Raw genomic sequence first — 23,044 nt, 5'->3', positions numbered from 1 at the left:
ACTGAGGCAAGCAGGCAAAGAAGAATGAGAGTCTTCTTTCTTCCAGTGTAGGTCTACAGCTGAAGGTGTGGCCAGATTAAAGGTGTGTGAATCACGCCTTTAATCCCAGATGACCTTGAACTCATAGATCTTCGGAAGAGCAGTTGGTGCTCTTAACCACTAAACCATTTCTCCAACCCTCTATATTAGGATCAGAGGTGAGCCTTCCAAATCTGGATTGTAGTTCATTCCAGATATAGTCAAGTTGACAACCAGGAATAGCCACTACAGTATATGATAGAGTACTTGCTTTGTATGCACAAAACCCTAAGATCTTTGGAGCCTGAATCTGCCTTCAGCTCTGATCAGTTCCAAACTTGGAAATGTTTCTCTCTTTGCAGAACTACTTGCCTTTCTGTTATTAATCATGTATCTGTCCAAATCATTGTTCAGAGACATGAGAACACGGACACTTTAGCAGGTCCCCTTTGAATCTGGATCTATACCAGTAACAGTAACACCAAAGCCATGTAGGGCGGGTGCTTGGCATCCATTACCTTCCGGCTGGCTGATGACCGTCCCTAGCAGAGCAGGGAGACCATGGTTGGCAAACTGGGGTCTGTTGTATCCATCCAATGTCAGTCCTTTGTGAAGCTGGAGGAAGGGAGAAAAGGCAGCCCAGCAGAAGACGGCCATCCTCTACCTCAGTGTATGAGGGACAAGGAATGCTGCCTGAGTCATTCCTTGGACATGAGGACATGAGTCTGAACCAATAGGCAGGGCCTGGACTGGGAGCAGAAAGCACAGAAGTGTCCAGGGGAGGGTATGAAAATGTACCCCACTCCAAGCCCAGACTCTCAGGACGCTCTGCTCCTGTATCTTTTGGGCATGGGTGTGTGCTGGTGCTAGTATATGTAAAGGACAACCTCAAGTGTCATTCTCAGGGGCCTTCCATAATTTAAGACATGGTGTCTCTTTGCCAGGAGCCATTCTCACAGAGATCTCAAAACCCCCTCCTCTCAGCCATTTCCAGCCTGCTTTCTCTAGGCTGCTTCTAGAAGGAAATGTACTAGTTTAAAGATTAGCCAAGTAAGCTAGATGGTCAGTACATGCAGAGCTCACTCGAGTGGGCTCGAACAAATCAAGTTCACCTGTGGTTAGGTTACCATAGCAACTCACTTCCACTTCACCTTCCCATGATCAACTTTTAATGCCAAGTTTCTACAGCAATTGCCAACTCTTCCCTGAGATTCTGAGAGACAATTCTGAGAAACTGTTCCTGAGAAATGATGCTAGCCCCGAGATTGTTCCCTGAATACAATGACTTTCCCCCTTCACCCCTCCCCACACTTGCTTGCTTGCCTTTATATTTCCTTGTGTAAAAAATTAAAGTTGACAGCTTGATCAGAATCAGACTTGCTGTCCGTCTCTCATGTCTTTTGTCTCCCACATTTCCCTAGGTAGTTCCGGGGACCCTGTTGACTGTCCTGTGAGTCGGGACATTTCTTTGGCCTGGAAATTACAGAATAGGCTAGAGAGGCCGGCCAGCAAGCCTTAGGGATCCTTCTGTCTGCCTTCTCAGCACTGGGGTTACAAGAGTGTGCTATCACATGCTCTTCTTACATGGGTTCTAGCAGTCCAAATCGGGTTCTCATGCATGCAAGATAAGCACTTTACTAAGATATGGCCACAGCCCCAAACTGACCAAGTGACATTTCTGAGGTGGAACCAGTTGACATGTGATTTGCACCACTAGTTTTACTGATCAGCAAATACTATCAAAATGAAGGTTAATAAAGTTGGGAACAATGAAGAGCATTGTCTTTAAAAAAAATGTGTATGCTTGTGTGTGTTCAAATGCATGTGTGTGTGTGGGGTACATATGTATTCATATATGTGTATGCAGTACACAGGCCAGAGGGCAATGCATGTGGGGGGCACATTATGTATTCATGTTTGTATGTGGTATATAGGCCAGAGAGCAATGCATGTGTGGGTGGGGCTCATATATACTGATATATGTGTTTATATGTGGTATACAGGTCAGAGGACAGGCCAACCTCCAATGTTGTCTTCAGGAAGACTGCCAATCTCCTTTGAGTCAGGGCCTCAACTCATCTGAAACTCACCAACTACTGTCTATCCAGTCCCCAGTTGCCAAGGACCAGCCTCAGCTTGGAAAGGGATTCTGAGGAAGAGGTGTTAGAAATGGTGAAAAGAACAACTTAAAGTCAAACCATGGGTTCAGCTAATAGCCTGTTCAAGACAGCTTTCTGAAGATCACCAGACAGCTCAGCTCTCACTGACTGAAGCCCAGTCTTTTATTTACATACCAATTCAGTCATTTACTCTAGGTTCCCTTTTGAATTAGTGAGTAGGGAGCTGAAGAGATAGTTCAGTGGTTAAGAACATGCACTACTCTTACAGAAGACCTGAGTTCAACTCCTGTATGGTATCAGGCAGCTCACAACTGGCTGTAACTCTAGCTTCAGGGAATCCAATCCCTGTGTCCTCTGCAGACACCTGTACTCTTATACACACACGCTTGTACAGATATGTGTACTAATATACATAATGGAAATAATATCCCAGACATGGTGGCACACATATTTAATTCCAGTGCTCAGGCAGGTGGATCTCTGTAAGTTCAAGGCCAGCCTGATCTACCCAGCAAGTTCCAGACAGGCCAGTCAGGGCTACTAGTGAGCTCCTATCTGAAATATAAACTGAAATAAAAGTAAGACTTAAAAGAATTGGCAAGTTTCTTCTTCTAAAGTGACAGCACTTCTCTAACACCCAAAGTCCTGAATAAGTGGAATTCTTACTGCTGACAACAGAGAGCTAACAATGTGTTCCTATTTTTTTTTCCTCCCTATGTGACCCCAAACTGGCTTCAAATTTATAATGTTCTTGCTTTGATCTCCAAAGCGCTTGGATTAGAGGCATGCAAAACGTTATGGTCAGTCCAAGGTGATGTATGCAAATGCGCATGTGCACTTGCTTGAAGATCAGAGGCTTATGTGCAGTGTCTTCCTCTATCACCCTCCACTTTATCTTTAGAGACAGAGTCTGTCAATGGATCCAGAGCTGATTGGCTAGAAGCCTAGCCTGGGAGCTGACCTTCCTCCAAGCTCCAAGTTCTATGATTATAGATGTCTGTAGCCACGCCCACCTCTCAGGCGGCTGCCAAGGACCTGATCGCAGATCCTCATGCTTTGATGACAGGCACTATCTCTCCAGCCACCTCAAAATAATTCAAACATGCGACACAAGTCACAACGAGACACAGTTTGCAGTTAATGGTCATTTAATATTTTAACAAGCTCACTTATAAACATACCATATGCACAACAGGGAGAAAACAGGCTCGGTAGACACAACAGAGTAACAGAAGCAATCACAAAGAAGACTGCCTGCATCCTCTGCCTCTCATCTGCATAGACTAGAAGGCAAAATGAGAGGTTACACGGGATCAACGACAGATGGAGAAAATAAATCTGAACCATTCTGTCTTAAATGCAGGAACTTGCTACACTCCAGAAGGCTACCAGGGGCTCTAACGACCTAAGCCGAGCCTTCTTGGCAAGGGACAACCTGAGGAAGCCTCTGGCTTTCCTCTTCCAGATGAAAAGTTCTTAAAGAACTAAAAGCAACGATATCAGCCACACAGTGTTAGCAGCCAGCCTCTTCCTGCTCTTCGTCATTATTTAAAAGTCTCTGTGGAGGAGACAATGTTCCTCAACGTCGGACAAGTAGCTCCCTTCAACTCCCAACTCATGACTCACTGAGGTACTGAATGGTGCAGCAGAAATACCAAAAGGGTGAGGAAATAAGATGCCAGAGAGTGTATTCCATTCCGGGTATGCAACCAAGTAATTGGTGACAGAAAATGATCGGGCTCAACTATGACCCCACTGGGGTCAGGGGTAGGCAGGACACACCCATGGGACAGAAGGAGATAATTCTGTTTCAAAAGTACTTCAGGGATGTGAATCAGTACAGTTGTTTTAGGAATGCCAGTAATTAACTTCAAAATTAAAATCCCCGTGTAACACTAAACACTGGTTTTAGTGTTTTGTGAGTAAAGCACGGAGCTTTACGAATGGTGACATCATGAGCAAATGGCATTACAGCACAGGATGTAAAATCAGCATCACGCTAATTAAAGCGACACCACAAGGCATCCGTACCATGTTGTCACATATCCCATCCATCAGAGATGGCAGAGAAGCAAACACTAGCTGGAAACAGGCTGTGTCAAAACGTCCCCAAGGAGTAGCAAGGAAGCACTGTGGGCACCACTTCTTCTACTTGGAAACGGTCTCACGTGGAGATCTGTTGAAGACTTGAACTAACCAAGAGAGCTCCAGGAGAATGGCAAGGCAACACGCATGTGCTGGGCTGGGCACAGTCAGAATGAGTGCTTCCAAGAGAAACAGGACTATGCAAAGTAGAGGGCGGGGCCTTCACTGTGCGTCCCATCTTTGTGCCGGAAGGGGCGGGGGCGGGGAGGGGCTACTGTTTGAAACTAAAACATGGCAGTCACAAAGCTAGAATTGGAAGCTTTAAAACATGAAAGAATAGGAGTTTTAAATATGTGGAACATGTATTCTCTAATATTGGAAATACAAATTTTTGTCAGAAAGCCAGACTGTGTGCTTCACAGTGTGTCACATGTCTGGGGTCTAGAAATGTTTTAAGCTCTTCTGTCGTGAGCGGGTCAGGACTGAGAACAAGGTTGGATCCTCACTAACATGAGGGATTAGAACAAATCCCTGAGATGCTCTACCCAATCCCATTTCTCACTCAAAACCTGAGAGTCTCTGGACAGCCACGGGGCCTCCCTACCACTGCTGAGGAAGAGGCTCTCCAGGAGTCAAGGAGCATTCCTCTGCAGCTTGGGCCCCGGAAGGCCTGAGGCAGAAACATTCTAAATACGGCTCTCCCCAATTCCCCTCACTATACTTTCTTTACAAGTAGAAAAATAGTCTCTATAGGCTCTCAGCAGACTACGCTGGCAATCAATACACCTAAAGCAGACCTGAAAACACTTCGCTGGGCAGCAGCTCCCAGCCTACCTCCACCCAACGGCATTCACCTCGTTCAGCAGGGCTCAAATTCTGAGGCTCAAATCAATTCCTAACTCCAGACAAATTCCAATCATCCCCAGGAAAAGCAAACAGAAGAATAACAAGGAAATAAAACTGGGTAGATTCCTGTAGCATATCTTAAAGGGAGGGGGGTGGCCCTCTGCATCCAGAGCAGCCAATCCTGCCGGTACCTAGGAGCTCTGAGGGGTAGGTTATGGGGTCCTCACACCATAGCCCTGCAGGAGCCACGAGCCTACAGCTCCTAGGGTAACATGCACCCGGGGTCTGAGATTCCACAGTTAAAGAAGCTGCAACTCTTCTCACCACACTTACACACATCCCATATCAGCAATATTATTATTGGCATAGAAAAGAAAGCCGTCCCTCAATTCAATACTGCACCTAACTGAACGGAAAACGCCCATTTATTTGGGTGTGTTTACATGAAGCCATCCAAGAGTCCCTAAGAAAGACTTGGTGCAAGCTGGTATCCACAAGGACTCAGGCTCTCTCTCACAGCATGCCGCGGGCTTTCTTTGTGGTACAATGCAGGTCAGTCACAATTATTAGATTACCACCTTCAAAAGAACTACTTAAATTATTATGAGAGACACTTGTCACAAACAGAAATGCCCTGCAAATCAAATTATCGCACACAGGACTAACAGAAGCTATGCACAGAAAATGTTGAAGGCTCTAGAAGACCCAGAACAGAGAGCCCAGGGCCATGCCTGTGGCTGCCCCGGCGAGCATGCCCAGAGCCAGGTCGCTGTCACTGTCTCGGTACCGCTCACGGATGATGACTTGGTTGGCAGGCTGTTGCCCATAAACTCCTAGAAAAGAAGAGAAAGAGACCTTTTAAGATGTAATTTGGAAGTTCAACATTCACTGAAAAGATGGTGCCCTGAACACAGACACTGTATCTAATCTCCATATGGCCAGCTTATTCACCAGTTGGCTTTTAAGGTCCTTCAGAAAAGTATTAATTGGTGGCTCCAGTGAGTTCAATCTCAACCCTTTCCAAGGCCTGCCAGGCATATGCTAAGGAAGACACTGTTGCAATTTATAAAAGACAATACATAGGGGGCTAGAGACAAAGCTTAGTGTTAAGAGCACTTGTCACTCTTGCAGAGGACCTGACACCCAGGAGTTACCTCACAGGCATCAGTAACTATTGCATCAGGGGATTCAGTGCCCTCTTCTGATCTCTATAAGTATCAAGCATGCACTTGGTACATACACATACTGCCAAACATTCATGAATGTTAAATAATTTTTAAAAGATGTACATAAGGCCTGGCATGGTGGTGCACACCTTTAATTCCAGGGAGAGGACCTGGAACCTTACAAACTCTAAGAACTCGCGGAGAGGTCAGGATCCTCTGCTTGCCTGGGCCAAACCCTAGAACACTGCAACACTGCAACATTCAGAGTGCAGAGGAAGCTACAAAGCCCCCCCCCCTCTAGTTCCCATGGCAGCAGCCCTCCACAACACTGACAGCTTGCTGGGATGACAGACAAATGGGGAGAGTGTGGGAGAAGGGGGAAGGCTGCTTGAAGGTGAATCAGCAGCAGGCAAGCATGGTGGCTCACACCTGTCATCTTAGCACCTGGGGGCTTATGACAGCCACACTGGTTTCTCACCATCTGTAGTTTGCTTCCTATGAAGTACAAAGTAGGGAGACATATACCCAAATCCCCTTCCGTGTCACCACACTGCATTTCCTCAGTTGTGACAAAGATCCGAGGGTGTCACCAACCAGAAGGAAAAAAAGCATCATGAGAAAAATCATGCTTTGATCCTTAAAGTGGCTGTCTTGGCCGTTTTCTTTTTGGTTGGCTGGGATGTTTTGTTTTGTTTTGTTTTGTTTTGTTTGTTGTTTGAGACAGTCTAACTGTGTATCCCAAGTGGTCTGGAACTCACCACGTACACCAGACTTCCCTGAAGACACTGACCACATGCCTCTGCCTCTTAAGTGCTAGGATTGAAGGTGAGCAGTGCCACCCCAGCCTGTTAACGTTACATTTAGGTGAGTATACAAAATAACGAGTTTCACCTTGTTATAGCAGTGTTTGCTAGCCTCTCTCCCCACCCAGATGCTTACACAAACCCTTCCTGGGAACGAACTCACAGACACTAGTGAAGGTCTAAGATCAAGACAGGTCTCTCTCAAGGATTTAATTTGGGGGTGAAGGGGTCACTGCTGTGACTTGTTACAGACTCTTAGACTACAGTCATGCCCAAACCGAAATACTAAAACCAGACTTCTCACTCACAGTGTGAGCTAGGTACATCTTCCTCTCCACACCCCAGCTCAAAAAAACACACAGTCACTTCTTCAACAGATACACACTAAAGGAGAAACCCACTAAGGATATCTGGGAGCTTCAAATGTTCCAACATCAATGTGTAGTCAAAAAGTACAGAGAATATGGTATGCAGACCCTTGGCACTAAGGCACTGACAGATACCAAACTCACGTCCTTAGTCTACAATCAAGAATGGCATATCTATCCCTACAGTTTTTTGCAGAATGAATTATAAAAGTTCCAAGAAACCCAGAAGGGCATCTGGGAAAAAAAAATCTCCTTGTCCAAATTGCTAAAATGCATCACATGCAGCTACAAATCCACCTGCCTGTGCTGTAACCCAGAGAATTCTGAGCTACACTTCCTCCCATGGTGCCCCAGCCAGCCAGCCAGCATGTGCCTCCTGCCCTTCCTCTGCCTGACGCCCCACCTCTGCCTCCTCACCCATTTCCTTCCCTGCTTCTGCTGCTGCCTCCATTTCCTCCTCCACCAGTACTAACAGCTGTCCTGTTCGAATGAATAACACAGTCCTATTAAAGCATATCGTGCTGGACCGTTAACAAGAGAGACGAGTACATGTGAGAGGAGAGAGATCTGCTGGACGAGACACTGATGAGATTCCACTAGGAGATTGATGAGAGGGGGAATCAGATTGAACCATCCACAAAGGAAGACTCACTGGTCCCTAACTGACTTGTAATGAGTCACCAGGAAGCCTAAAGGCTAAGTGTCATCAACAAGGTAGAAATGTCTTAATTATGCCTGGCAGGAAGAAGCTAGCGATCTTGGAGACAACTTAAGAGTGTTAGTACAGAGAGAATCGATCTGAGGAGATGCCTCTGTGCTTCAGGGTGCACACCCCCTCTTGTAAAAGACCCAAGTCCAGTTTCCAGTATTCAGGTCAATCAATTCACAACTGCCTGTAACTCCAACTCTAGGGGATTCAAAACCTTGGGCTTCCTCGGCCATGTGAACATTATCCACATGTGTACAAACAATTTAACATAATTTAATTTTTTTTATCTTGCCAACATGTATTTTTATATACATCCAGTATGAATCAGCAAAACATAACTGACATCAGACATGGGCACATATGTGTCAGCACATTATGGCTTATAGAAGATGTCCAGGGAACCCCAAAGTAAATAGTCAAGTAATCTGTTAAACAATTATTTGGGGTACATAATTTAATTTTTAAAATAAGAGAGAAGGGGAGCTTGTGGGAGAACTCTTCTCACAAGAAACCATGGGAACGGCAAGTGAGTTTCTTGCAGGCTTAAGAAGTTTCAGCTGGTACAATATGGACGCCCATCTGAAGCTCTCGTCACTTTAAAACTTTAATATTTATTTATTTACTTATGGGTGTTGGGCATCTCCATCGAATCATCTCACCAACTCTATCTCTGCACTTTTTACAATACCTTTGATGAACAAAACTGCTATCAACTCTGCCTGATGTCCTGTGTGATCCATGTGATATACAGATAAGGTCACCAAGTCGGTCTTAATGGAGCAGATTACCATCTTAGTTACTCTGTGGCTGCGATAAAACACCATGACCAACGAAACTTAGAGAAGGAAGGGCGCATGTGGGTTTACGGATCCAGGGGGATTAGAGTCTGTCCCATCACAGCAGAAAAACGTGCCAATAAGAACGAGGAACAGCGGAAAGTTCACATCTCAGGAGAGCAGCAATGGGCTCAAGGTCAGTTGCAGTCGCTGACGCTGCTGCCCACTGAAGCCTCCGCAGCCCACATCGTTTCCAGGCCCATTAAGCTCTGTTAAAAAACCACCATGGCCAAGACAATTTATGGAGTTATTTGGGGCTTACGGTTCCAGAGGGTCAAGGGCCCATTATCACCGTACGAAGGAAATAAGGCAGCAAGCACCAGGTATGGCAGCTGAACAGCTGAGAGTCCACCTCTCACACCACAAGGAGGGAGCAGGGAACCATCAGGAATTGGTCCAAAGCTTTAAACCTCAAAGCTTGCCCTGAGTAATATACCTCCTCCAGCAAGGCCCTATCCCCTAAGCCTCCCTAGACAGTGTCACCACCTGGGGACCGAGTATTCAAAGGCCCAAGAATATGGGGGATATTGCGTTCAAACCACCTCAACTATATATAGAGAGACTAATGCATTTCTATTTGAAGAATCTAAGTATACAAAGTGACATCACATACTGTGTGTGTATATATATATATATATACACACACACACATATACATACATATATATACATATGGTACATATGTACATAAATCACATACTGTACATATATATAGTATATATGTGCATATTACATACTGTACATATATACATATAGTACACAGGTTTATATCACATACTGTGATATAAAGTTTCTAGAGTTTCCAGTTCTGTGACGATAAGAGAACCCAAAGATAAGAGGCAACATTCAAAGTGGTATTTATTGGAACGGAATGACACACTTTCAATTAGAAAGGCTTTTCAGATGGAAGTAGCTGACTTGAGTTTGCACTGCACGGATATAGTTATAACACAAAGAAAACAGCCTAGTTTCTGTTTACCCAGTGCAGCAGAAGTAGCCAAGGAGAAAGCACACTTCAGCTTGTAGGGTTCATACATGCATTACTGAGCAGCCCAGTATCTCACACAAACAATCCCAGCACTTAGGGGCTAGGGGGAGGAACCCAAGCTGGAAATCAATCTGGGATACCCAGGAAGACCGGCTCAAAGCAAGCGGCTTTCTTCTCCTCCTTTTGTTTTTTATTTATTCTGAGACATGTCTCTTGCCATCCAGGCCAGCCTGGAACTTACCCTGTCGCTGAGGAAAACCGTGCACTAATCCTCCGCCTCTACCACTTGGGTTTTACGCTGTGCTGCAGCTTTGTGCATGCTGCCTGGGATTCTCCCACCCAGCCTCACGCTCGGCCCTCTAGATTTTAATTCCAAAGAAATAAAGCAGAACATCCTCTAGCCACATGTGCTGGCTTTCCAAAGGTCTCTGGAGCACCATCCCAACATATCCCTGACAGCGAGCTGGGCTGACCTTCAGGCTGTCCTCTGACTTCACTGCATGTGCACAGGAAGCTCTACACATGCGCCCACACACGCATACACAACACATGCATAGGAAATAAATACAAATGTAACATTTCTAAATCGAAAGGACTCTGGCTATGTAAAGATATATAAACGTCCAAATGCCATGTTTAATACCTTAAGTGAATGTTTCTATCTTCCTATTTGGCTCACTGCTTTTGCTTTTGTTTATTGTTTTCTTTTTTTTTTTTAATGCTGGGGACTGAATGCAGAGCCTCACACAGGCCAAGCACTAAACTCCACCCCCAGACTGTATATCCCTTACTCTCTCTCTGTATTTGTTGTTCACATGCATAGAGCTGAGTGAACGTTCCTAAGACTTCAATGTGGGCCTTTTATTTTCTGCGGTGCCTGGCCCAGGACTCTTCTAAGGTCCCCAGCAGGGTTCCATGGGCCCTGGTCCCACCTCAGAATCCCATATACCAACAGCAGTGAAAATCACAGCTCAGTAGATTTTATATTTTCCTGTTAGTCTAAAATTGTCACATTTAGGGCTAGAGAGATGGCTCAGCGATTAAGAACACTGACTACTTTTCCAGAGGTCCTGAGTTCAATTCTTAGCAACCCCATGGTGGCTCACAACCATCTGTAATGGAATCTGATGCCCTCTTCTGATGTGTTTGAAGACAATAACAATGTACTCATATACTTAAATAAATAAATCTTAAAAAAAAAAAAATAGAAGTGTTGCTGGGCGGTGTTGGCGTCCACCTTTAATCCCAGCACTTGGGAGGCAGAGGCAGGTGGATTTCTGAGTTCAAGGCCAGCCTGGTCTACAGAGTGAGTTCCAGGACAGCCAGGGCTACACAGAGAAACCCTGTCTGGGGGGGGGGGGGGACAAAAACAAAAATAGAAGTGTTACAAATAAAACATTTAAATATAACTGTTTGGTAAATAAGAATAGAGACACACAATTAGTTTGAATTTCATATAAAAAATAACTTTTTAAGTACAACTATGTCCTATTAAACAACAAATAATTACTTCAGGAGCTGCAGGAAGACCCCCCAAGGGGCCATGCATGCCAGACACACACTTTACCGCTGAGCCCTAGGGAGCTTCTGGTCTCCACATCCCCAGTGCTGGGATACAGATGTGCATCACCATGTCTGGCTTTTACAAGGGCGCTGGATCCCACTTCAGGTATGCATGTTTACACAGCAAGCACTTTCCCCACTGACCCATCTGCCCAGCTCCTTGGTCTTACTGTAGATTTATATTGTACCACCAGAATGCTCTCTAAATTGTATGCTTTCATTACAGTATTCCTTATCATGGCTTCTAGTGTTTAAGACTGAATGGCAAGGGGACTGGAGAGATGGCTCAGCAGTCGGGGTCACTTGCTACTCTTCCAGAGAACCCTGGTTCAGCTCTCACCACCCACAAGTCAACTCACAACCATGTATAACTCCAGTTCCAGGCATCGGATGCCCTATTCTGGCCCCAACTGGCAATTGTACTTATGTGTTCATACTTTCAGACATGGACACACACTGAAAAATTAATCTTTTAAAAATGCTTAAATTGACATACAGAAAATGTAAGCAACTAAGGTATATTCCATTACATTTTAAATAAAAATTACTAAAACCTTTAAATAATCAAAAACTGGGCCCCATCTAGTGGGGCACACACAGTCGCTGCCAATCTGAAAACCCGAGTTCAATCTCTGGGACCCACACAGTGTGAGGAGACGACTGATTCCCTTGAATTGTTTTCTGACCTTCCCTCATGTGTACCCACACACATGTGTAACACATGCACACAAAATCAATAAAAATGTAGTAGTTTTTAAATAACAATTACTCTAGCACAGTAAAGATATGTACAAATCCAAAAGACTATTTGAAGAAAAATATGCAAAACTCAGAGTGGCAAAGTGATCTGGGGGCTCCATGCAGCTCACTTAACTTCAGGCTGAAAAGTTAAGTCTCCTCCCCGCCCCACTGTGCAGAGACCAGGCGCGGCGGCCAGCACAAACTACCTGCATACGGGTACTGGTATGGCACGGCGTACGCCTGCCCGTTGGCAGCATAGACAACTTGAGTTCCTGCGGGGTATGCACCACTGTAAGGACCGTAGCCGTAGACCTGAAAGGAGAGAAGTCCAGTGAGAATTACAATTTTGAGGGAGGGGCACAAAAACCACTTTTAGCACAAGCAGCCAAGATCTCAAACAAAATGACAAAGGAAAAATGCCCACACTGAGACCACAAAGGTCAGTGTGAGGATGGGGCTGGTGGTAGGGTTTGTAGCTCAGTGGGTGGAGCTTGCAAGGCATGGGAGAAAGGCTAGGTTCCAACCCAGCTCCTGAGGGTGAAGGATGCTAGAATTATCTAGAAAGGATTTGTGTGTTGAGCTCTGGTGTATGTACGGGTGGTCTTTGTGCAATGTGTGGGTGCAGGGGCAATGTACATGTATAGAAGGTATACACGCCCATGCATGCATTCCAAGGCCTGAGAGGAGCACTGGCTGTGCTCCCTTGCCTCTCTCCCCATACCTTATTCCCTTGAGACAGTGTCTCTTATGGAAAAGATTTTTTTTCAGCCACAGTCCACTAGTTGGTCTAGAACTCTCTCTGTAGGCAAGGCTGACCTCAAACTCACAAAGATCCACGTGCTTCTGCCTTCTGAGTACTAAATTTAAAGGTATGCACCACTACACTCAGCTCAGAAAAGAATGTTTTTGAGACAGGGTTTCTCTGTGTAGCCCTGGCTGTCCTGGAATTCCAACTGTAGAAAAGGCTGGCCTCAAACTCATGGAGATCTGCCTGATTTTGTCTCCTAACTGCTGGGATTAAAGGTGTGCACCATCACAACTAGCCCTCTAGAAAGGATTTTAAAGTAATTATTATTAAAAAAAGAAAGAAAGAAAATAATGGAATACTTATAAATCTAATGAACATGCATTAAATTATTATGCTAAAAACTGTAAAATGTTGACAAAACAAAAAACAAAAATAAAATTAAAAAAGCCAAGAATAAAAGCAAAGAGAGAAATAGGGAAGTCCATATGCTGAAAACTGTAAAATGTTGACAAAACAAAAAACAAAAATAAAATTTAAAAAGCCAAGAATGAAAGCAAAGAGAGAAATAGGGAAGTCCACGAAGCTCAGGGCAGCAAACCAGACTTTTCTCTAAACGTGATGCACTGGCTTATTGCGGCGTTGGTCAAAAACCTCGAAAGGTTTTGCAGTTAACAGATAAACGGATTCAGGGCTGGCCAGATGGCTCATTGGATAAAGATGCTTACCACCAAGCCTGAGGACCCGAGCTTAATCTGCAGGACTCAGAATGGAAGGAAAGACCAACTCTCAAGTTGTCCTTTGACTTCTCCCTATGTGCTGTAGATGCAGGCACTACATATGTGCAAGTGCGCACACACCACACACATACACACACACACACACATGTACACCTTAATTAATAAATTTATAAACAGTGGGTGAGATAGCTCAGTGGTAAAGAACTTGCCTAGCATATGTGAAGTCTTGAGTTCAATCTCTACAACAAATAATACATATATGTATTAGGTTTTTTGTTCATTTTGAGATAGGCTCTCTAAATTAAACTGTTCCCCTCCTATGTTGCCAAGAACGACCTTGATCTCCTAATTGCCCTGCCCCTACATCCTGAGCACTGAGAGTCCAGATGTGTGTCGCCACCCCAGTTTATGCAGTGCTGGGGACCTAAAGCTCCAGTTTGCTAGGCAAACGCTCCATCAACTGAGCCACATCACCAGCTCCAAAAGTTGCTTTGTTTCCTCTAAGCAAAGAGGAATAAGATGTAATAAAAAGGGAAGCTTCAGAGTGCATTTCTAGTTTTCCTGAGATTGACTTAAGATTAAGATCAAAAGCTGGGCGGTGGTGGCACACGCCTGTAATCCTAGCACTTGGGAGGCAGAGGCAGGCGGATTTCTGAGTTCAAGGCCAGCCTGGTCTACAGAGTGAGTTCCGGGACAGCCAGGGCTACACAGAGAAACCCTGTCTCGAAAAACAAAAAAAAAAAAAAAAAAAAAGATTAAGATCAAAACTCAAACCCAAAAACAGAAGAAAAGGAGACCGGCAGAGATAGAAAAGCAGCAGAGAGCCCCAGCTTCTCCCATCTGTATGGTCTCTGCTCAGACCTCCCTACCTCAGGGGTCGGTGTAGCATAGGCAGCGTAGGGAGGTGGTGATGCGGCCACCGCAGTCTCTTCAGACAGGATTGCTGAGCCAACATAAGCCTGTGAGAGAGAGAGAGCAAGCTAGGACCAACAGCACATTTACAGAGCAAAGGACGCATCACCAAGGGCCTCTCCAGGAGCAGCCTACCAAACACCCCCTGAGTTCAGCAGCCAGTCCTGGCTCAGCCCCAAGCCAGAGCGGAGCTCTCTTGACCCGGGAAGGTGCCCGCAGTGCCCCTGCCGTCACCAGTGCCTTTTAGACCAAGCGTTAGCACCCTTTTCAGTCCATGTGGTCACAATCAGAAGGGCACCAAGAGCTGCTTTTCTGTAGTTCAAAACCCAGTGAAAAGGAAAAAATAATAACTCTTTAAAAAAACAAACACACATGCAGAACTGCACCGGGATTTTGCTAACTGATCACTGATGCTAACTTCCAGGACAGTGCTGTTCGTGAAAGAAACAGGTGTGGAGTGAGGCCTGAGGTAAAGTATCTTTGACCAACAAAAGCCGCGGACACTGGGCTTTCAACTTTATTTCCCACCGGCACAAATTCTTTTGTAAGCCTTATCTACTTTTATATTTTTTCTCTAAATATATTGAAAAAAATAGAGCTAAAGCTAAGAATGGAAATGCCAACTATAAAGGTCTTGGGCACAAGGCGGCGCTGCCAGGGATACAACAGGATTTATGGTTTCTCTATCTCCTAGGTCAGAATTAGTATTAGAGCAATGGACAAGGACAAGAAGGTCTTAGTTATTTGAGGACGAGGTTTGTTTGTTTGCTTGCTTGTTTTGGGGGTTGTTTGTTTTCTTTCTTTGGTTGGGTGTTTTTGTTTGTTTGTTTGTTTGATTGGTTGGTTGGTTTTCTGAGACAGGGTTTCTCTGTGTAATTACCCTGGCTGTCTTAGACTTGCTTTGTAGACCAGGCTGGCTTTGAACTTTCAGAGATCCACTTTTGCTTCTTGAATGCTGGGACTAAAGCCACCATGGCTGGAGGCTGAGATCTTATGGATGAAGTGGACACCATGGTTCTCTTTGAACTTTTACTTCAAAATAGAGCAGAATTCAAGGTGCTGGAAACCTGGGCGAAGGTGAACAGCACCGGATAAAACTGGAACTGCCATGCCTAGCTGAGGAGGGTGTCGTGTTAGTTACTTTGTCACTACTCTGACAAAATAACCTGATGGGAGCAACTCGGAGGAGGAAGAGCTTGTTCTGGTTTACAATTCTAGAGGGACACAGTCCATCAAGGTAGGAAAGGAATGGCAGCGGGTGGAGGAGGTGTGGCAGTGGGTGGAGGGGTGTGGCAGCAGACGGATGGGCGTGGCAGCAGGCGGGGAAGGCGAGGCAGCAGGTGGAGGGGCATGGCAGCAGGAAGGGAAGGCAAGGTGGAGGAAGGTGGAGGGAGCAGGAGGGAGCAAGAGGGAGCTGGTCGTATTACATCCAGGATCAGGACTGAATAGAAGTCAAGTCAAGCTCAAGACAAATCCTCAGTGACACCCCCCCACTGCACCCCTGTGACGCACTGTCTTCCAGTGAGGCTCCACCTAAAGGTTCTGTAACTTCCCAAAACTACTCCACCAGCTGGGAACCAAGCGCTCAAGCACTTGAGTCTACTGGGGCTGTTTCATATCAGACCACAACAGGTGCCTCTTACCATATCTGGCATGATCACTGTCAACAAGAAGCAGCCTGCTCAGAAGTCTGTATGGACAGAAGACCCCGCCCCCTCTCTCTCTTCCATTTCCCTCTTCCTGCCTCCTGTTCTCCAGTTTGCTATACAGACCCAGGATGTACAAACAGGGCTGGAACAACCAAGGGCAACTTACTGTGTTCGTTCTGGAATCCTGCAGTGTAAACTTCCATGCCCTGGAGAAAATGAAAAACAGGGTACTCTGAAGTAATCCAACATCCCAACGGTTCTTAAATTCAAACAAGCCTCAGCATTCCTAGAAAGGCTTGTGCATAAAGAGGGACAGGTAGCCCATAATCCCAGCATTTAGGAGACTTAAACAGGAGGACTACCATGAGCTTGAAGCCAACATGCGTTGTACACGTCATACCAACCCCCACACACCTAAATAAACAAAATAAAACAAAACTTTGGACCTTACTCCAAGACCCACCAAATCATCTCTTGCTCAAGATATTAAGTGAGAAAACATGTATATTTAAAGAACAGATTCACAGTATATACAATTTAAAACATAATATATACAATTTAGTATTTTCATCTCTTTAATAAATGTAAAATGTATTCAGGCAGTGGTGGCACATGCCTTTAATCTGGGACTTGGAAGGCGGAGGCAGGCACATCTCTAGGTTTGAGGTTAGCCAGGTCTACAGAGCAAGATGCAGGACAGTCAGGGCTACACAGAGAAACCCTGTCATGGGGGAAAAAAAGTGCAATGTTCTGTAAGTTGTCCCAGCAGCAGCCAACACTGGTTTGAAACCTAGTATGTAGTCCAGGCTGACCCCAAATACAAGATCCTCACACTCCAGCCTTCTGAGTGTGGGGATTCATGCCAACATACCCAATCTCTGCTTAATGGTTAAACCATGTTCCCATGGTATGAAGAGATTTTTGATTGCCAGCTGTTTCAGACAGAATTATTACCGCTGTGATACAACACTGTGATACAACACCACGCCCCAAAACAACTTAGGAAACACTTCCGTATAACAGTTCATTATCCAAAACAGGTGGGGTAGCCAGGCGTCGTGTCACACACCTGTAGTCCCAGCACTTGGGAGGCAGAGGCAGGTGGATTTCTGAGTTCGAGGCCAGCCTGGTCTACAGCGTGAGTTCCAGGACAGCCAGGGCTACACAGAGAAACCTTGTCTCAAAAAACCAAAAAGAAAAAAAAAAAGAAAGAAACCAAAACAGGTGGGGTAGGAACTCAAGCAGGGCAGGAACCTGGAGGCAGGAGCTGATGCAGAGGCCATGGAGGGGTGCTATTTCCTGATTTGCTCCCCATGGTCTGCTCAGCCTGTTTCCTTACAGAATCCAGGACCACCAGCCCAGGGATGGCCCCACCCAAAATGGGCTGGGCCCTCCAACATCAATCACTGATTAAGAAAGTGCCCTACAGGCTTGCCTGCAACCCAATCTTCTGGAGACATTTTCTTGACTGAGGCTCTAGCCAGCAAACCGGCAACGTTTTAGCCATTGGAAAGACCAGTCCATATTACCTCTACCTTTTTTTGTTTTTGAACTCCTGACCCTCCCACCTCTACAGCTCAAATGTTGGGATGACAGGTGTTCCCCAACATGGCCTGCTTCCCCTGTACACTTCTTTATGATGATTCCCAATGAACCACTCAGCCAAAGGATGTATCCATCTCAATAAATAGCTACATAAATAGATGGCTGATAGATGATAGATACATAAATAAATAGATACATAAACACTTTTTCTCTTCACTTGATGGTTGAAGGAGACAATCCAGATTCATTTCCCCATCTTTCCTCAGAGATCTTTTTCCATGAATTGAACTTTGGGCCTTCAAAAGACACTCGGGTAAGTGTGGCTCACCAAAAAATAAGGGCTTTGCACATGAAATCAGATGAAAATGGGGTCAAACTTTAAGGTCCCCAGTCCAGCATGCCTGGTACAGGCAAGATGGGAAGAGCCAAGTAAGGGTCCCGCAGACCCAGGGAGCGGCCAGGGGAGGAGCTGATCAGCTTCTGACCACCAGGGCCAGAGGTGCCAGCTCTGGCTTTCGTTACCCAGTCTGTGGTGCCAGAACAAGCTTAGGCACTGGGTTTCCAATATATTCTGTGTTGTCCTTCTGACATCTTATTTAAGTTATGTTTCTGATTAACAAGGAATCATTTCCTCCTTCCAACTTGGTAGCTGGAACAGAGTAATAAAAGTGAACTTTGGGAATCATTAAACTTCTAGTAATTTATTACAGGAACATAAAGCAGCCAATGGGTATTACTCAGCCTATCTGTGCCCTGATTTCTGGTACCTGGAGCAACCCCTGCATGGTCAGACTGGTAAGAATCAAACAGCATCCTCAAAGCAGTTAGCTAAATGCCTGGGGCCAAGTCACTGTCTGGTTTGTGTCCGCTTAAATCACTAAATAACAATGCAGTTCAATTTTATAAAAGGAGAAATTAGTCTGACACTCAGTTGCTTCTCCATCGGTCTGGAGGGAAGTCAGATCTGTACCAGGATATGGCATTTAAGAGTCACTAATGGCACAGAGATTAAAGAGTGTTCATGCAGAGGACAAGAATTTGATTGCCAGACACACCAACACACCTCGGTTAACTTGTCACTGTTTGTAACTCCAGTTCCAGGGGATTTTGACTCTGGCCTCTGAAGGTATGCACACACCTACACACGCACACACACACTGATAAAAATTAAAAAAAAAAAATAAATCCTAAAAAAATTTATTCAGGCGGGCAGTGGTGGCGCACGCCTTTAATTCCGGCACTTGGGAGGCAGAGGCAGGCGAATTTCTGAGTTCGAGGCCAGCCTGGTCTACAGAGTTCCAGGACAGCCAGGGCTATACAGAGAAACCCTGTCTCAAAAAAAAAAAAAGGTTTATTCAGGCATTGTGGCACACACCTTTAATATAAACAATGGGGATAAAGAGGTCAACAAATCTCTGCTGAGTTTGAAGTCAACATGTGAGTTCATGGCCAATGAGGGCAACACAGAGAAAATCAATCTCTCTCACTCTCTCTCTCTCTCTCTCTCTCTCCCCCTCCTCTCCCTCTCCCCCTCCTCTCCCTCCCCCCTCAGCTTTAGGGGTTTAGTCTATTATCACTGTGGCAGGGAGCATGATAGCATGCAGGCAGACACGGAGTAGCTGAGCCCTCCATCTGGGTCCACAGGCAGAGAGACTCCGGGCTTGGCATGTGCTTTTGAGACCTCAAAGCTCACCCCCAGTGACACATTCTTCCAACAAGGCACACCTCCTGATCCTTTTCAAATAGTGCCACTCCCTGAGGACTAAGCATTCAAATATATGAACCTATGGGGTCGTTCTTATTCAAACCACCATGCTGCTTAAGCAGAAGGGACAGAAATCAGAATCAAGGGGACTCGGGAGATGGCTCAGTGGTAAAAGCGTCAGCCATGAAAACATAAGGATCTGAGTTTGAATCCCCAGAACTCTTGTTAACAAAAAGTTCAGATGTGTGGCACTAGGGTACATAATGCGCACTCCTATGGAGACAGGAGAATCTCTGGGATGCCATAGGAAAATATAATGAAAAATTAATAAGACCCTGTGTCAAAAACAAGGTGCAAGGTGAGGATCAATACAAATATTGTCTTCTGACCTCCACCCTTGCCACAGTACATGTGTGCTTTACATATGCACACAGGCATGTACATACAGAAGGAAGGAAGGAAGGAAGGAAGGAAGGAAGGAAGGAAGGAAGGAAGGAAGGAAGGAAGGAAGGAAGGAGGAAATTAGATCCAAGAAAAGCCTCTCTTGCGCTTCTCCCAGAGCCCCAGCCTGTAGGGAGACGCTCCTCCCAACAACGGGAAATTAGAGCATAAAACACTCTGTCAATTAAACACATAATAAGACTGGCACTCACAGGCAATCGTCTGTGCTCTCTGCACAGAGACTGATGGTCTTCCCGTCTCGGCAGACGATCTGCAGCAGACAGTCTCTGGTCTTCCCATCTGGTGGCTGGATGTCTAGGAGAAAGCAGAACAGAGAAGTAATCTGTAACTGTTTTTGCTTTGTTTTTCCTCCTAATGCATTCTTAGACTTAATAACCCAGAGAAGTAAAGATTGAGACTGTATGGCGCTGCACGGAAAACAGCCTGGGGCCTAACTCAGAAGCAAAAGGGAATCTACCAGCCATCTGCAAAGGAAGATGCCATTTGCCCCCTGTAAAATGACTATAGGAAAGGATGGCTCCTCGCCCTCCATCCATCCACTGTACTGCATTCTGGTTCCAAGAAACTGGTAAGACAACCACACAAGCACAGCATCTGGTTCCTTCTCCCAAGATGAGGAGATGCAGGCTGGGCCTAACTCCAGTGAGGGGTGAAAATCTATCTATCATGATGTTCAGGATGTGAACACCCAAGCCCCACAGTGGCTGCCCTGCCTGGACGGAGTCCAGTTTGACAGCAGACACAGACACATTAAGGAAGGTAGGGTGGCAGTCCTGGGCATAGGGGCACAGCTTACCCCGACACTCATGCCCCGTGCGGATATTGATGCAGTCCACGGGCATGTGGACCTTGTCCTCCATGCTCTGCCGAGTCTGGTCATCGTAGTAGATCAGGTGACCGTCTGACCACAGGTCGAACCAGTTCTTCTTCCAGCGTTTCAGAATGGTGCCTGGGGACCAAGTAGAAAGAGTTGGCTTCGGGTCAGAATGACAAAGGCTGTGTGTCATCCCCCCCCCACCAGCACACAGGCACAGAAGAAGCCATTCACCAACACAGAATCAATGGGAGCAATCCACCGAGCTGGGGGTGGAAACAGGCAGGGCCCGGCCACTCCCACTTTAACAGTGGACGCACCAGAAGACAGTACCCACCAAGGGAACATGGAGGGAGAGGGAGAGGACACACGTGAAAGCCCAAGGGTGGAGAAGAGGCCTGCCATCTGGATACCACCCGGCTACTGGACTGTGTGCTCCCCAGCTGTGGGTACCTGCACAAGGCCCACACAAGACTGGGCCTTGCGACATTCCATCACAGATGGGAAAAACATGTCAAAAAGATACTGACCATAATAACTTCAAATAAAATCTCACCTTCCACAACCATGACAATCCTAAGGAGAAAACCAGAAGCCAGCCAAAGGCCTGGTAAAGGACTTGTCCTCAGGTCTGAGCAAGGTGCCCCATCACCCCTTTCCACAGGAGGCTGGAGGCACAAAACTCAAGAGAAGGTAGCCCTCGGGATCTGAGACACCAGGTAAAGCCAGTATTGCTCTCTCTCTGTAAGCTAAGGCTACCCACAGACCTAGAGAACAGAGCACAGCTCCAGGGGGAAGCAGCAGCTGGCCCTTCCCATTGCCAGCCCATTACTCGAGTGGCAGCCTGGGAGACAATAACTGGTTCACAGTAGCTATGTCTAGGAGACTGGAACTCAAGCCCAAGAACCAAGTTTCCTCTGGAGACAAAGATTTGCAGGTCTCTACACTGATCCTTCTTGGGCCCATACAGGACACATCATTTCCCAAGCTTGCTCAGACCTAGCTAGCTCAAGTCAACCATTAGTAATAAAGCAGGAGAGAAGGGGAGATAGCAGGGTCCTCCTTGCCTCCTGGTTCCTGTCAGCTCCTTGTGCTCACTAGGAGTCATGGAGTTCTAAGGATTCCCAGAGGAGATGCAGGGCAAAGGCATTACCCGGCAAGACTGTCTGCAAACATGATCCGTTTTAGGGTTCTCAGGGGTTTCTACTCACTCTGCCGAAGTAACCATCCACTCTTCACGAACGCCATCTCTTCAGCTGCAAGAGAGAGAGCAGACAGGTTCGGGATCAAGAGTCAGAAAAGAACAGGTCATCTGGCTCGTTTCACCCCCTCCCCTCCTCCATCTCCCTCCCCCCATGCGGGCTGAGGAACAACGTAAAGACAAGTAGCCTCGCACTACCTGACCATTATCAAAGCCTCTTCCACGGGTCTATACCACCCAGCCTTCCCCCGACCTCCTGAGTCCCAACAGACGCAGGGCAGCTCCAGGAATACACTCGCTCAACTCTGCTAAGGACTTGAGGCTTCTCATGACACACCCAAGTGTCCTGGAGACCTGGAGTCCAGCTGCCTCAGCCCAATTCTGATATGTTCCACAGACTCACACGTCTGGTCATTTCTCACTGATATCAGATGAGTAGCTACTTCAAGGCAGAAAACCTTGGCTCTTCAAGAAAACTACTGAGAGATTTAATTCCATAAAAATAGATGACTCAGCACTTCCCACTCTCCCAGAGGACCCCAATGTGGTTCCCAGCGCCTCTATAGCAGTTTATTTACAACCACCTGGAACTCCAGTTTCAGGGGCTTTGAGCTCCTATTTTCTCCTCCACAGCCACTACAGGCACATTGTACACTTAAAATACACACAGACAAAACACCCATACAGATAAAATGAAAATAAAAACTAAAGACTGCCTTGGGCCAGTGAGGTTGTTTACCAGGTAAAGGCACCTGCCAGTAAGCTGGAGTTTAATTCCTAGGACCCACATGCCAGAGGAAAACTGACTTCCACGAGTTATCCTCTGACCCCCACATGTGCACCATAGCACAAGTGTGTCCCGTCACAGTAATAATAAGCATAACTAAAAATAAAGGACTTCTGTATGGGGAAGGAAGTGTCAAAAGACTAATGACAAATTAGGAAAACCATTACACACAGCTGGCAGCAGTGATGTACACACACACACACACATCCATAAAACAAATGTGAATAAACTCATAAGATAC

General features: G+C 46.0%; 1 protein-coding gene across 3 annotated transcripts in view; it reads right to left on the bottom strand.

Moving 5' to 3' along the window:
- Positions 1 to 3,268: 3,268 nt before the first annotated feature.
- Plekhb2 (pleckstrin homology domain containing B2) overlaps positions 3,269 to 23,044 on the bottom strand; it is a 32,005-nt gene continuing 12,229 nt past the window's right edge. For 2 of the 3 annotated variants that reach the window (XM_052192897.1, XM_052192899.1), the window contains exons 2-8: positions 22,027 to 22,071; positions 20,798 to 20,950; positions 20,193 to 20,295; positions 16,456 to 16,495; positions 14,598 to 14,687; positions 12,450 to 12,555; positions 3,269 to 5,902 (exon numbers count right to left, since the gene is read on the bottom strand). In XM_052192897.1, the coding sequence (XP_052048857.1) occupies positions 5,766 to 5,902; positions 12,450 to 12,555; positions 14,598 to 14,687; positions 16,456 to 16,495; positions 20,193 to 20,295; positions 20,798 to 20,950; positions 22,027 to 22,063 (666 nt within the window). In that variant the 5' untranslated portion in view covers positions 22,064 to 22,071 and the 3' untranslated portion in view covers positions 3,269 to 5,765. The remainder of the gene's footprint in view (positions 5,903 to 12,449; positions 12,556 to 14,597; positions 14,688 to 16,455; positions 16,496 to 20,192; positions 20,296 to 20,797; positions 20,951 to 22,026; positions 22,072 to 23,044) is intronic. The other variant, XM_052192900.1, reaches the window with a different exon arrangement.

Source organism: Apodemus sylvaticus, chromosome 9 (genome assembly GCF_947179515.1).
Source record: "Apodemus sylvaticus chromosome 9, mApoSyl1.1, whole genome shotgun sequence".
Classification (NCBI taxonomy): domain Eukaryota; kingdom Metazoa; phylum Chordata; class Mammalia; order Rodentia; family Muridae; genus Apodemus; species Apodemus sylvaticus.
The sequence above is the reverse complement of the archived record's forward strand: the minus strand, read 5'-3'. Positions and strand labels throughout refer to the sequence as shown.